Source organism: Ciconia boyciana, chromosome 1 (assembly GCF_034638445.1).
Source record: "Ciconia boyciana chromosome 1, ASM3463844v1, whole genome shotgun sequence".
In the NCBI taxonomy this organism is placed as follows: Eukaryota; Metazoa; Chordata; class Aves; order Ciconiiformes; family Ciconiidae; genus Ciconia; species Ciconia boyciana.
The window spans coordinates 101387852-101404438 of record NC_132934.1 but is presented as its reverse complement, the minus strand read 5'-3'; the positions used below and the strand labels follow the sequence as shown (position 1 = coordinate 101404438).

The window sequence follows — 16587 nt, the reverse complement described above, 5'->3', positions numbered from 1 at the left end:
GTCCTTTCATGGTATCTTCTGGCTTCCGAGCCAACAATTACAGAAAGCTTTCATCTGTATTCTCTCATCTCATTCAGAGCTCAGAGAGAGTGGAAGGACAAGGAAGACGCACATCACAAATCAAACGCAGCAAAATGAGGAATGGAACCATGAAAAACAAAAAAAACAAAAAAAAAAAAGGAAATTGTGGGCACTGATGGACAGAAGTCATATAGCGGAAGAATAAAGTTAAGAAAGGTAAAAAGAGGAAAGAAAGGAAAAGACAATTGAAGTGATAAAAAGAGCCACAGAATGGGAGGTCATGACCATTAGGACTCTTATGCAACCTAGACAGGACAACCCTCATGTGTTACCAGAAAATGAGCTTACTTTACTTGCAAGTTTCAAAATTCGTTTGCTGCTTAACATAATCTACTGGCAAGGTGCATGCCTTCATTACCATCTAATGCTTATGCCATGGAAGATGGCATCTCTCTTGCCTTAAGTAATTCAGATCATTTAGTAGAGGATTACACTGTCAATCTAAATAAACCATCATCCTATGTGAATGATATGTGAAGAGGGAGAGAAAAAATGAACTTTAAGATACAAAAATTGCAGTAGGAAAGGAAATTTTGTATTAACTACATTTTTACACTAATGGGATTAGCAAGTTCCACACTTAAAAGTAGGAAAAGCCAGAACTCAAGGAGTCACTATGGCTCACAGTCTACATCAAAGATAGCCAGTTCCCAAGACTGTGGGAGTCAAACAGCTCCATGGGCCAGCTGGCCAAGGCTTCTGCTGCAGGATTGAGGCCTTGACTTCAGGAAGGCTGTTAAGAGACCAGGTACACAAAATGGCAAGAAGTTTCAGATCTTTAATTCATGTGGTATAAATCCACTTCATCTGCATTCAACATTTTGACAAACTGAGTTTTGATATATCATGGATTTTTAAAATAGGAACTGCTGTGGTTTAAACCCAGCCAGCAACTAAGCACCAGACAGCCGCTCGCTCACCTTCCTCCTGCCCCCCTCACCCTGGTGGGATGGGGGAGAGAATCGGAAAAAAAAAGTAAAACTCATGGGTTGAGATAAAGACAGTTTAATAGGACAGCAGAGGAAGAGAAAATAAAATAATAGTAATAATAATAATGATAAAAGAATGTACAAAACAAGTGATGCACAATGCAATTGCTCACCACCCACTGACCGATGCCCAGCCCGTCCCTGAGCAACGATCGCTGTCCCCTGGCCAACTCCCCCCAGTTTATATACTGAGCATGACATCATACGGTATGGAATAGCTCTTTGGCCAGTTTGGGTCAGCTGTTCCAGCTGTGTCCCCTCCCAGCTTCTTGTGCACCTGTCAGAGCATGGGAAGCTGAAAAGTCCTTGACTAGTATAAGCACTGCTTAGCAACAGCTAAACCATCAGTGCGTTATCAGCATTATTCTCATACTAAATTCAAAACACAGCACTACACCAGCTACTAGGAAGAAAATTAACTCTACCCCAGCCAAAACCAGGACAGGAACAAAATGCTCCTAGCAGAGAACAACTTAGTTATGTACTGGAAGAAAAAAATAACAATGAGTTTAGCTGAAGACTACACTGAAAACCAAGGTGTTATATCTACCTCTGCCACCTACCTCTGAGCACATGAAAAACTAACTCCTTGGAATATGCAGTGGGTGTCACAAACTGGTCACCTAAGCTAAAAGCTTTGGCCTTTAACTCTTCTCCTTAGTTCAGTGGCTATAAAGACATAGAAGGCTTGCTCAAAAGAATATCGTGAAAAATAATAGTTTTGAAGAGATTCAACACTGAAAAAATAACTTTGCGTGCAGCCTAATGTTGGCACAGAGCCATGTATTAAACAATGGCAACAAGAAATGTTAGACTCCTTCCAACCGCTAGCATTCATTTCTCTACACTAGATGAGATGCCCTTTAGATGATAGCCTATAGAAAAATGGAGTATATGATGACATCATTATATTTATCTGCATCAAGAGGAACCATTAACATGACATGGAATACCATCCGATTTCCTGGTTGACTTCTACAATCCCAGATTTCTTCAGAAGCAGTTTTTATACAATACCTCTCTCTAGTAGACCTTTTTTCTTTGTGCAGTGTACACAATCATTCCTCTTCCTTTGAATACAAAACATCTTTATCACTTCCAATATACACCATTTTACAAAGGCAAATTCTTAGCCTTAGCATAAGATGTTTATATTTTTTAAAGAAGCAAATTAAGCTAATTCTTTCTGAAATTCTTGGTGTGGAAATCTGTAATTTAATGACATTTTTTATCATATACCAAAATCACAGGGTAAACATTCCTACTGTTGTCTCAGCAGCAACAGTTTGGGTTTCCACCACATCTCATGGCAGTCTGAGTGCAAGTTTGGCTGAGAAGCTCATGTGTGCCATACCTCTCATCATGTTTCTTCATTCCTAAATACTAACAGTATTCATATTTACTTAAATTAAATGTTCCTCTAAGAAATAAAGTCCACTAAACTGAATGACTAAATCTAACATAACCCTCTGAGTGGGTGTTCCTGCTGTATCATTCTGGCATGTAAGCGTTTAGCAACTTCAGCAATACAAACAAAAGCAATCTAACAGAGACAAAGGTTTTACATTTCCCTTACTTTCCCCTTCAAAGATCTTCAGCAGGCAGACACAACAGAGTATGAAGGACTATGCAATTTTATATGGTCCCAATGTGTTTAGCAGAAAGTGCTGGATTCAAACCACATTTTGAAATATGAATCCCTCATCCAAATGCTTTTCATGCAGTCAGTTTCCAGCCACAAAGAATGGAAGCACTACAGAAAAAATGGCTAGGTCTCCTTTCATATTTTTTTAATATGTCCAAAATATATTTGAACAATTTAATTCTAAATTTTAGCAGAATCTTTCCTATAGAATTTTATTTTAAACCAGCAGCTGGAACCCACTGGGAAAACTGGTCTGGTAAACTTCAGAGAGATAATCACTTTTACCAAGATTAAAATGCTAGTGCATTATTTTACTGAATGCTTTCTAATTCATTCTTTTATTCCTTTATTTTAAGCTAAGAAGCAACCAGCAGCCAGAGAATACAAATTATAGCAGCAAGTGCACTCTAACCAAGGGTCCTCAGCCAAGACAAATCACTCATTACATGCATCAATGATACTGTTTGCTATATGTGACTTTTCCCCTTTCGTTCTAGGTGCAGAAGCCATTAAATGGATTGAGACAGTAGAGCTCCCAGTAAATATACCTTTTACTATGTCCTCATTCTGTGTGTGTACCTTCACAGTGGTTTGTTACAGATGGTGGCTAGCGCCCACCTTCTTTTTGCATAGAAGTGACACAGCACTGATTTTATTCTAAGCTAAAGCCTGTATAATTTAAAAAACCTGTTGGCATGAAGGAATGCTGTATTACAAATGCAGTTAACATATCTGTATATTAAAATGTTCACTCTGCATTGCAATGCTCATGTTAGCGCTTCTCACATAAGTATTGCCTATGTTGTCCAACAGAGCTGCACTGACCTATGAGGAGCTGCTGTGCATCTAGCCCTCATTAATCTGCTTTTTGGAGAACCTGTCAGCAAACAGTAGACACCTTCAAAGACTCTCAGGGATTCAGTCAACTTAGAACAAACAAAACCACCTCTCTTAAGAGGAAAAAACTCTATCAGCTTCTTACAAATCTACCTACACACAAACCAAGAATTTCTATTAAAATAAAGTGTATTACACCTTTAAATTCTTGTTTCTTCCTAGAGACTTTAAGTAGCATCTTAAAGTATGAACACACACAACACAGGGGACAGTGGAAGAGGGAAAAAGGGAAAGCGGGTGAAAGGAGACAAGAAGAAAGACTTTTTCCATGTTTCTTATGCTGGGACTGTTTTGTACCAGCAGGTGCAAGGAAGAGAGATCCGTGGATAGAGGCCAGCCCTGGTCATACATCTTCCCCAACAGCAGCATCCTGGAGAGTGTGTGTGGGCTTCTCTGTTGCACCAGCCCCCCTCAACCTCCACGCTTTCCAGAAGAGTATTTCAAGCAACATTAACACCACAGTTAAGGAAATGTTAAGGGTCATGAAGCTGGTGACCAAGTGAATGAAGCATGCCCTTCTCTGGTGGGTAATACAAACAAAATCAGGATTTAATCTTTCCTCAAATTTTCAGTTTGTCTCCTTCTTTGCACAGAGATAAATCACAGTAACACAGAACTTTGAAACAAGGTGTGGGGTTTTGCAGAGAAGTGTATGTGGGGGGAGTTAGGGATAAAGGCTTGAAAACACTGGGATCATTTAAAAACAGATTTTATAATATCCTATTCCTTACAGATTTTCAGAGAACTGGAAAAAGATTCAAATCTAAAGTTCTTTATTTGATTCACCTTGTTTCAAGTCTGTGTTCGACATTCATACAGTTTATTCTACGTTGTGTTATATCATTTTCATTGTTTAATAATGAAACGCTTCTAGGGGTTTGAATCAAGATTTCAGAGTTGTTGTTAAACATGAATTTCACCTTTTTATATTTAGAGACAAAATACATTTTAAATCCTCAGATTATTCTACAGAAAGGAAATTCTATTTTCAATCTAGATATAATTTCCTCATAAAATAGATGGTTTTGAATTTTAAAAAACTGACCCTACTGGACTGTCAAAAGAAATTTCAGTCAAGAATATTACAGCATTTTTTAATCTAGTCTTAATTTAAAGATCAAAATACCCCTACTTTTTTAAATACACATAATAATAATTGGGGCTTTATTTGCTTAGAATATGAATAGATTCATAAAACAAAGTAGTAGTATCTGCTGGCTTAAAGGTTGAGGCATACTATGACATACTGTAAAACAATTGTTTAAAGAGCAGAAAACTATTTGTACAGTATCGTCAACTGGGGGAAAAAAAACACCCATGCATTGTTTGCATGGTGGTTTTTTACTATCTATAGAAGTATCTAAGCATCATAAAAATACCCTCATTGATTAAAATTAATAAATCTCTAATTATTAAATTATCACCATTATCAAGATATTCAGCATCTTTATTTTTTTTTACAGGACGATAGAATTTAGTCCAAATAGAGAGATCCAAGACAATAAGTGATAGAAACGCTAACATATACAAGTATTATGTTGTGAGTGAGACAATTAAATCAGCAAAATTTTTCTACTGACTAGGAAAAATTTTAGGGGTTTTTGTTTTGGGTTTTGTTGGGATGGTTTTGGGTTGTTTTTTAATACAATGGATTAGCAAGCTTCAGCTATCCATATAAAACATGCAGTTGATTTAAAGCCAAGATTGGTCTCTGAGCTGTGTTCTGTAACACATTAAAATTAGTACTTACGTTACAAATGGATGCTGGATTAATTGAAGTGACTTCCCTTTAATGCCTACCTATTTTGAACAGACTTGTTCTTAGACGCAGGAATGATCAATAGCCTACCTACATAAAGAAAAAGGTGTTTCAAGACTGATAATGAAAGCATCCTTGGAACTATTATAAGGATTGCTGGAATAAGTGGTAGACTGGAAGACTAAGGGGATTACAAGAGAAATGAACCAGCTGAAGATAATTTCATTGTTAATTTTTACAGGCTTTTATATGGTCTGGAAATATTCTGGCATCATTACAACAGATGACAGACTGATGATTACTTTGAGGAATAAGTAGAGAAATGGAAAGAAGTGTTTACAAATGCGTTTTAAAAGCCCTAAAAAAACCAAAGATCTTTAGCTTTTAACAGGTCATACAAACCTATTCCAAGTAAGAAAAAACAAACATTACTAGAAAAATCCTGAATTTTACACAAGTTGCCAAGATAGAAGTTCACAAAACCAAAAATGATAAGAAAGTGGCACTCCGCAATTAGAAAGTAATCTAAGAGAAAGGTCTGGGGACTCATTTTCTCATAAAGTTGAGTAAGTTGATTTGTATAGACCAGAAAGAAATCCTGCAAACAATTTCATGCTTTTATCAAGTAAGAGAAATCTTCTTTTCAGTAGTAATCCAACGCCTTATCATAAAGATTGGCATAACATTTACAGGTTCAAAACCAGCTTCTGAAGAGGTATTGTTCACAATAGATATTTTTTTGTTGACCTCTCCTGTATAACAACATGGTTCCCGGAGGTCAGGATAGATTTTGGACAAATAATATATTTCCTTGCTTGTCTATTTCCATACTATTTACCATTCTCTCTCTGTCACAGAGTTCAGCACATTAACGGGCATAACAAACAAAAGGCCAGCCTCTTCCTTGTGTCAATGTCAGGTTAGAGAAATCCGGTGATCCTAATGGAAACATTCCATCTTACACACACAGCCAGAATAAGAATATATCCTAACATAGCTATGCTATATTGGGATATAGGAACAATAAAATGCTTCTCATATCGCACATGCATATCAGTTTCTAAATATCACTAATCAGTTAAAGCAGATTTTAAACAAGTTAGGCTTTTCATTTTAAAAAGATGTAGCCAACAAATCGGATATTAACTTACTCTGTATCTTACTGACAAACAATTTACTGAACTTTTAGACTTTTCTAAAATTCTCAAGTGAAAAGTCTAGCATCACATACCCTAAACAAACCCCCAAGTAGAGTTCAGATCTAAGTGATTAGATCTAAAAATAGGTATCTGGAAGCAGAGAGATTTCCATAAGAAAAAAATTAATTTCCTGCATGCTTTGTCCTTATCTCATTTGTAAGCTATTGGACTTGCCAAAAGAAGTGTTGTCTGGCCAAAAATTAACTGTTAAATTCATAGGAGGATAAGAATGGTCATTCTGGATCAAACCCAAGGTTTATCTGATCCAATACTGAAGGCCAGTTTGAGAGCAGCCAGCAGCAGATGCTTTGAAAAGGACCTCAGAAGAGTAGGCAGATGCAGGACAGTCATCCCCTCTGTGCTGGTGTCAGTCTGATTTCTAGGAACTATGCTGGCTTGTTTCCTGACGCAGGCAAGATGCTGGCTGAAACTGAAAACACTGATCTCTGAATAAATCATGAGAGATGGAAAAACCACTGCTCACTAACCATCAACTATTCTCTTCAGTTTGTTTTTCCGTACTTCCTTGTAACATTTAGCTTAAATTTTGACTTGCCTCCTTTCTCAAGAAGGTCAAGTTGTATACTTTTGGAAACACTTTAGTTCCTCTGTGGTGTTTTCACACCCTCAAATTGATTGAGAACTACTGTACTGACTTGGTTTTAAACTATATCTGCTTAAGCTATACATTTTTAAATTTTTAATATTTCCATACCAATCATTCTCATTTGTCCAAAACAAATTAAGAAAATATCCAAACAGTCCTCAGTACTGCCAAATACAACACCAGGAATATGTCATGAAGCATTAATTGCAAGTCTGTTCATCTCATACTTACGGCATACAAAGCAAGGCTTTTGGGTAACAAGTAATTTCATGCATATCTACAACTGCAGAGGTCCAAAGTCTTCATTAGCACTCAAGTCTATACGGATGTGGGACACCAGGTAAAAATATTTTTTAAAAATTCTTAATAGCTTGAAACTAAAATATGATTTTGCTCATGACTTTATCTACACACTTAAAAGGGAATGACACACTTTTACTGCAATGGTTTTGTTTATTTGATTTTCTCATTTCTCCATAATGATGTAAATGCTCACAAAAAATATTAGCCCGTCAACTGAACAGCAGAATCCATCAGGATGAGTACAATACAGGCAGCAGCACAGCCTTCTTTGCAGTAGCTTAAGCCCTCAAAGTAAGAGATATCCTCTAGCAGTAAAACATCAGTCTCGTTCAGAGAGAAGTTCAGTCTCTACAGACACTTAGTCCTTGGTCTCCTTATTGCTACAGGAAAATTCTGAGTGCTGTATTCAGAAAGAGTGCTTATCTGTGATGGATTGCACTTATGTAAAAATAAATATGTGAATAAAAATAAGCCAACTTCTTTGAACTGATGAATAACTCAAGGTCATTAGCAATCTGTCTGAGATTTTACTACCAGAATCAAAAAGCTTTATTACCTACTTTGAGCTACCCAATTTACATCAGGTGTAATCATTGTGAAAATAAAGGCTATACGAGTTTCGGAACTGACATTTGACATTATTTCTTACCTCCATTTTTTTTTTTTGTAAGAGGAAGAAAATGAATGCAGGTGCCTTTCAGAAGGAAGCATAAAAAGACCAACCTTGCATAACCTGACAAGATGTATTGATACCTGGTAACTGAAAAAGCAACAACTTCCTTTTACAGTTCACTGATAGACATGACACATTATAAACTCCACAAGTTCTATAGTTTACTTCAGAAATTAATTGTCTGGTGACACATAATGGCAGATACTGTCTGAAAGAAGCCAGGGTACAAAAATTCCTTCTGGGTTACATATATGTGGAAACATACATGCATGCATGCTTAGCACAGGATACCATCGAACTGTTACTTGATGCGACCTTTACCTGAAAAGCTCATACACGTTTTGCACAAAGAAGTTCACAGCTCAGATGCTGTTATCTGTATTTTTAGGTTTGAGAGTAATTGCCCAATTCATTGTGTTCTGGCAACAAAACAACAAACCTACAACACAGGCTGAAATATTTCATAATAATGCAACTTGTTCATAACTGGATGACATGGACAGCTAATGAAAATTTAGACGAACATGCAAGCACTTACCCTACACCATTAATTAAGGCTTATGTTTCAAGCAGTTCTGTTTCAGACTGCAATGGTACATTGTTCCTATGCAGCTCCATGGCCTTGCCTACCTACAGGGTTTTTCTTAGCAGTAAAAACTAGCCTTTGGCATGGTCATAATTTATTTTTGAACTTACTACTCCATTAAGATGAATAAGTTCACTTCCCTGTCAATAGTATTGTTTGTATCTGCCTTGCTACAGATACTGTAAGACACCACACATTGATTTACTGGGTGAAGAATGACAACCTAAGAGTCTTGGAACTATAAAAAAAAAAAGTATCTTTCTTTCTGTTTGAGGAAAACAAACAAAAAGATTAATCCCAACACAGTAATAAGAATAATTTATAAGACTGGAGTATATTAATTATCTGAAAATCCCTCTTTAATAACAGGAAATAAACCATTAAGAATGAAGTGGAAGGGCTGTCTGTTTACTGAGTCAGATTAATAAACTTATTTCCCTTCCATCTTTTTTCCCCAAACAATTAAGAAACCCAAACAAAACATTCCTTTGCAGTTTAGTATTAATGCTGGTATGTTTGTAAATATAAAATAGAAGACCAAATATATCAGATGTTAAAGCCAAGCTGTTACAGTTATTACAATTATTCGTGAAAACCCAACAGCAATTATTGCAAACATGTTTCCAAGATGAACATTCTGAAAATATCACCTTATGAAAATTTAAGAGTTTTTTTTCTCAGTTAACTCCACAGGATTTCATAAAACTCTTCACAGCTGGGATTCCAACTGTTACTAACTGGCATTTTAAACTTACACATTTGAGTGTTTACACAAGGGGCAACTTCTTTATTGTACTCGTTTTCTTTCATCAAATTCCTGGATTTAGAGAAAGTCATCATTAAAAGTAGACTCTTTTGCTAGCATTTCATTAATTGGGTGGGGTGTGCATTTTCAAGCACCTGTATTAATTCAGTAAATTTTCAGTTCACATGTTTTGTTGAGTTACACTTATTATTTGACTTCTATGGTACAATGACAGTACCAAAGATAAGAGGTCGCTCACTTTACTGGAAGTTTTGAAACAAGGTGCAGAAAGAGAAGTTATTCAGAAGTTAGGTAACTCATCAGTACTCTATGCAGTCAATACCTCAATACCTGAACTTGTTGGGAAAAGTTATGTCAGCATCAAAAAACCATCCTTGACAGAATTTTCTTTGGGCTAAACTGTTCTGCTAACTGTTTTCCCCATTTTTGACCTGCTTTTTGAAACACTATTTAAATATTACTAATTTAACCCTAGGGATATCAAATACTAGTTTAAAAACCTAATCTAACTTGCATTACTTAATAAAAATTCTTTACCTTTGATGCATATAGTGTGTCTTGGTTATTCTATAGCACATGCAAATAGATTTTTTTAAACCGCATTCATGTATCTTGTTAGGCCTTGCGATAATGTAGCAGACATTAGCATGCACTAATGAGAGTAACATAAAAGGGAAACTGTATTGTGCTACTGTGGAAATCTTATGTCTTCTAAGACATAAATAAGGGCAAAATCTAATACAGCATTCATATGACTGTATGTTATACAATTACCAACTGAAATTATTCATCACATTTAGTGTAGAAGAGGTAAAGGAATAATACTAAACTTGGAATGTCCCTGCCATAACTGACGGTGATTGCTCAGGGTGCTTGTGGCCATACTATCATATTTTCCTATTTTCTAGATATTTTATTCTCTCTTCTTACTGCTACCGATATAGATACAACAAACACTGAAAATGGATTGTAAAACAGAAGTGTGAAAATACATGAACTGTAGATTTGATAGTACTCCACAACTAAGAACAGTTTGTTTTCTCCGATCATTACTTTCCACCACAGCCATTTTCAGCGCTCCTTTCAATAACAGCGGGTAAAATAATTTCTGTCAGAAGCAACATTTAGAGCTACCCTTTAGTTCCCATATTTTTACTCCTGTCACACTAAAATCCCATAACACGAAAGCTAAATTGTACAAAAATAATATTAAAAGTAGGGAAGACTCTCTCAATTTAGGAATAGATGCATCCTACATCCTCCACAACTTAAGCAGAGATGTACATTAAACGAACAGTTAAGGAAGTGCTCTGCTCTATCCAGATGTTGAATAACATATAACATGATGTTTCACAATCAGTTATGGGGTTTTTTTCCCAGTTCTTCCTAACAAAATTTGATATCCTCTGGATGTGTTACACATTTTTTTTCTAAGTAGGACGATTCCCTTCTTAATATAGGGGCATTTTTCTTAAACGCACACATTACAACCTAAAGAATTAACCTACTGTCTTCAGTAAGACCTGATGAGCATGCACCTGTGACAAAGACTTTAAATGGGATTTTTTTTGGACAGTCAGACCATAACACGTAAAAATTAGGTGTTAAGGACAGTCAGGCACCTTTGAACAGTTCGCTAAGGAGCAGCAATTTCTCTTAACGCGCGGTGAGCTCTCCCAACCCCATTCTGAAGACGCTTTGCGTTCAGCAAGAGTAAACCTTAAAACCACATTTCAAGTACAGAGATGCTACCGCTCGCTCTCACGGGGAGGTAACTTTCAGTTACCTGCTGTTCAGCAGCTCAGTCACAAACCCCGGCGCCCAGGGGTGACTGTGGAGAGCCCGCGGGCGCCCCGCTAGCCCCGGCGTTACCTCCCTGCCCCCGGCGCCGCTCGGCGGGGGACGGCACCTCGCCCCTCCCGGGACGCCGCCCGGGGAGGGGGGTAGGCAGCACAGCCCCCCCTGCTTCTCTTCTCGCCAAACACCCAACTTTTGCAGGGTCGTGGGCACAGGCGGGAGGAGGGGGTGGCCGACGGGCGGCGCCCGGCCCCACACTCCCCCTACCACCTCAGCGGCCGGGAAAGGTACCGAGAGGGGCCGTTGGGCGCCCCGACACCCACCCTGCTTCCCCGGGCCGGGCGGCGCCGGCGCTGCCGGGCGCAGGTGCGGGCCCCCTCCCTGCCGGCGGCCGCCCGCCGGCCCCTCGCACCCCGCAGCCGCCGGAAAGTTGGCGGGAGCCCGCCCGCACCGCACCCCGCGGTCGCCCTTACCTTGGTTGCTGGCGACGTGACCGGCGGCGGCGGGGCGCGCTGTCAGCAGGGGGAGGAAGAGGCCGACTCTCCAGAGCAATCCCCTCACCTCACAACACCCCATGGCTGGTGCCCGCCGAGCGCCCCGCGTCCTCGGCCCGCCGAGGCTCCCCGTCCTCCTTCAGGCCAGCGGGGAACGCCGCCGCGGCGCCCCCGCCCGCCGCGCCGGCGGGGTCCGGTGCGGCCCGGCGGGCTGCGCTGCCTGCACTGCCGCCGCGGGCTGCACGGGCCGGGGCGGGCGCATCCACCAGCGGGGTCCCGGGGCACGGCGGCGGTCCGGAGGGCGAGGGCGGGCGGGGGCGCCGGGAGCCCCCGCTGCCGCCCTGCCGCGAGGGGCGGCGGCGCTGGGAGAGCTCCGGCAACTTCGAGGCGGCGGCGGCGGGAGGGGTCGCGCCCCGCTCCCTCCGCCGGCTCCGGCCGGTGGCACCTTCAGCCCCGCAGAAGCGCCCCCGGCAGCCTCAGCAGCCTCCTCCGCGGGAGCAGCCTCCTCCCCCGTCCGCGCCGCACGGCCCCCCGCATCCCCGGCCGGAGGCAGCGCCGAGGGGCTTCAGTTTCCCACGGTGGAGGGTCTCGCTCCCGCCGCCGAGCTCCTGAGGCGGGAAGGGGACAAGGGCCGGGCGCCTCCTCAAGCTCCCCAAGGCATCAAGGAAACTTGCGGGGCGGCATCCCCGGCTCTGCCGCTCGCCCCTCTCAGTCTCTGTCTCTCCCCCTCTGCCGCGGAGCAATCAGAAACCAGGCGGCTCTGGTGTGATGTTCGCTGCTCCCTCCTGATTTGCGTGCCGCGCAGCCGGCTGCAGTTTTTTGGTGCCGCCGCTCCCCCGCCGCCCGCGGAGCGATCGCCCCCTCCGGCGCGGCCGCGGGGCCGCCCCGCTGCGCCCAGCCCGGCGGGTGCCGGGTCCGCCGGGAGGCCAGCGCGGCCCCGCGCCGGGGGCGCTCCGGCACACGCGCCCCGCCAGCCAACGGGCGGCCCGGCGCGCGCGGGAGGGGAGGGGGGGGGGGGCAGGGAGAGCCGTTGGAGCGGCGGCCCCTCCTCAGCCGCCCTCCTGAGGGGAGCGCGGGCGTGCGGTGCGGGGCGTGCGTGAGGCAGGCGAGGAGAAGCGCCCCCTCGCCTCGCCGCTGCCGGCAGCCCGCAGGTCAGATGCGGCCGGTTCAGCGCTAGAGGGGGTTAGTTGACAAGGCAAGGGAAAGAACGCGCAGCCCGGCCCGTGCGCTCCGCCCGGGAAGGGCCGCCGCGGCGGCGGAGCTTCGCCGTTGCCGCCGTTTAAAGGCGCGCGGGGCGGGCGGGCTGCGGGGCGGGCGCTGCGCCCTGCCCTCGCGGCGCGGGCCCGGGTCCCCACCCGCAGGTAGCGGCGTGGGCGTCTCGCAGGAGAGGGGGCACCCGCCCGGGGCGTCACGAACTGGCGCGAAAGGCAGCTGCGGGAGCGGCTGCCGGCTGGGCGCCGCTTCTTAAAGTTACGCCAAGGGGGTGGAGGAGACGAGCGAGTGTGAGCCGGCCGCGTTTGGGCATCCCCGGAACATTTACTCTTTCTTTGGTTGGTGTTTTTTTTTTAATTTCTCGCTCCTGTTAGGAGCGTGTGCAGGGTTGGGGGTGGGGAAGCCGACTGGGGTGTGCGTCCCGATCAGGTCTGCCGGCTCCTGTCAGTCCCTGCCAGGTCTCCGCGGCCGGCGGGAGGCAGCGCTAACGCTTGGGGTGGGCTCGCCATTGAAGTGCCGCACTTACAGCAGCACACCCCAGACACGGGGCCTCTTTCTTGTTTTTAATCCATCGAGCTTTTCAATTTCTGAATTTGTACAAACACAGAAAAAAAAAACCCGTAGGAAGATACGCATATCCGCATTTCTGAATAGGACTTCCTAAAATCAGGTATCTGAATCCACACGTAGGAGAAAAAAAAGCTGTCTGATTCCCAAGGCTTCTGAGTGTCCACTGAAGTGAATGGGTAATGCAGCTACAAGATGCTGCACCAGAGAATATCAGAGTTCCTGCTGAGGTGCCTAAATAGATGTTCGGAGAAGCTACATATGGAAACAGTTACTTTGTGATGCAAGAATAAAGAATATTTTTAAAATTATTAATTTAAGGATTATTTACAAAGAAGTTGTTCAACGAGCAAAGCCAACGCAGAAATATGTATTTGGGGTTTTTTAGAGGAATCTTTTCAGATTACAGTGGGCCTACAATAATGCAATATTTCCATATTTAGCTGTATTAACAATGTCCTATAAGGAAATGAACCTTTATTAAGAAAGAAGGTTAACAGGAAAAACTTCAGGAAATATTTATAAATAGTGAAATAGTCATTAGTATTTTGCCTTAGTTTCATGGGGGAGGTAAAAGGAGAAAGTTCAATTTTTAGAATTTGGGGGTTGGACTAGATGACCTTTAAAGGTCCCTTCCAACCCAAACTATTCCATGATTCTATGTGTCACAGTACTGTTCTGTTTTAGAATTAACATGGTCAAAAGGAAAGTAGCACTGACATTACAAGGTTAGCTTTTGGGGGTAATGGTTGAAAATTCAGATTTTTCTTCTGCTCCAATTCTTCATTCAGTAGTAACATGCTTCCAAACCAGACTGCCAGAAAAAAATTACTGCAGGACATAATATATAAAGATCCCCCAAATTAAGATGAGTCATTTGGGCTCCACGCATTATCAATACCACTGCTTATCTCTAACCTCTGAAAAAGACTTTTCATGTGTTAATGCAAAAGGGCAATTTGCACAGCAAAAGTCATCTGAGATTCCTCCCCTCACATCTGCTGTTTCATGATACAGATTTGGGCTTTTTGTAATAGGTTTTCTTCAAACAGCCCTAGTCACACATGTGTGTATATGTTTATATGTGTGTGTGCACTCTCCATATACTTATGTGCACTTGTGCATCTCCATGTGCACCTGTGTACACGTCATATGGGCACACTGCATATTATCCATTCTTACTTGCCATTAATGAAGCCAAATTAGACTTCTTCAAGGAGCATAGAAGGTCTGGCTCACCACTTCTTTTGCTTTTATGTGTCATGTCAGACTACAGCCAAATACAAAAAGGAGGCAGTGAAAGACGGGATAGGAGCATAGACAAAATCTTTTTTATGTTTCCTCTCACATGCAAAGCACAGCTTTGCCTCCTGGTAACCTTGAACTCCACAAGCCACAGGAAACTATTAGGTAACAAAACAGCTAAAAGGGGTGGCATCTTCTCTAAAGTGTCCCTTCACCAACTTTAACTGGCTACAGAATTTCCGGGGGAACAGCTTTGAAAAACACCGCTCGTTCATCTACACACAGATTAAATTTTTATAACCTCATGTATTATCATGAATTCCAAATTAAATCTTAACCACCATGCTTTAATCTTTCAGACGTATGCAAACATGCTAAGCGTAACAGAGGAAAGCAAAAATGTTAAATATAAAAAAGTAGAGTCTTATTTGTATACCCATTTTTTTCTAAAATGTAAAGCCACTTAGTATTGTAAACAATGCAGCAATAAATTTTGTAAGCGATAGTTGCACCAGGAAAAACAAAGAAGAGGAACGACAGTTTGAGTACCTTCGTACTCAGATTTCTAGAGAGTATGTTTTTGTAGATGCAAGGAAATCCATATATTCCTGTTCTTAAAACAAACCAGAATTTGATCTGTCCTGGGAACAGAAAAATACCTATTCTATTTTTGTTGTTATTTTCTTAAATAAAGGGATCATCTTTCTGTCAAAAACAAACAAACAAACATACAAACAGGAAAGGAAATATAGCATAGGCATAGGCATTAATTATATGTAATAGGCTGTCCTTTCTTCTTTGGGTAGTTACTTATATATAATTTAATGTACCGTGATTGTGTTATTTATAATAAAACTGTGACTTCCTGTAAAAAAGGCATTCCTTTTTTTAATTACAATTCCCCATGATGTAGCATTGTGTTGTGTGTTAGTCCTTTGAGCCATGGTTCACAACTGTATGTGGTTTAATGTGATCAAAGTAAACATTTTAATTAAGACACCAACAAAGAGCAGATTTACAATAAACTTAAAACACATTTTCCATGCATTGCTCACTAAGAATCACTGATTTTAAAATTACTGTAATGTTTGGCCAAGACACCTGCATTAGTATTTTTCAGAAGAGTAACACTTGCGCATACTGACCTAAACTATAACATGTATACTAAGAAAAAATATAATGTAATATTGATCCCTTAAAGTCTGAGCCAATAGCTTTTTTAGTGAATAAATACACTGCTGATTTGGCAGTCTAACCAGAAATGAACCTTTTAATAGTATCTCTCTTATTCAGGGTTCTAAATTACACTTTCCCATAAAACTGAAAGTTAATTCCATTTTGTTATACATAGTATTCTTGTTTCTGTAGAATTAAACACATAAATTTTTTGTTTATTACCATCTTTAACATATTTAATGACAGGTTGACATTAGATCACTACTGATACTTTTCCGTCTTCCTACCATAGTCCCCAAATATGCTTATGGTATGTGCAGCAATTCACATGAAATTTTTTAAAGTATTTGCAGATTTTGACAGTTTTCTGTGTTCAAAACACACACACACCCCCAGCATCAAGGGGAAAAAATAGAAGGTTCATAAAGTTTCAGGCTTATTACCTTTTCTATTATTGATACACAAAAAGACAATGAAAAAAAAAGGGATGATAGTCAAAAAGAAATCTGTATAGTCAAAGAAACCTGTTAGAAAGCTAAGCATACTGAAACTAGGCTGAATAAGTATTTGAATTCTGACATTAAAAATATT

The 16587-nt window shown here is 41.4% G+C and overlaps 1 protein-coding gene across 9 annotated transcripts in view; it reads right to left on the bottom strand.

Moving 5' to 3' along the window:
* Nucleotides 1–13216, bottom strand: part of EPHA6 (EPH receptor A6) — a 532004-nt gene extending 518788 nt beyond the window's left edge. For 3 of the 9 annotated variants that reach the window (XM_072885244.1, XM_072885299.1, XM_072885238.1), the window contains exon 1: nt 11776–13208. In XM_072885244.1, coding sequence (XP_072741345.1) covers nt 11776–11878 — 103 coding nt within the window. In that variant the 5' untranslated portion in view covers nt 11879–13208. Of the gene's footprint in view, nt 1–11775 lie in introns of all 9 variants that reach the window. The other 6 variants (XM_072885203.1, XM_072885210.1, XM_072885220.1 and 3 more) reach the window with 6 other exon arrangements.
* Nucleotides 13217–16587: the final 3371 nt, after the last annotated feature.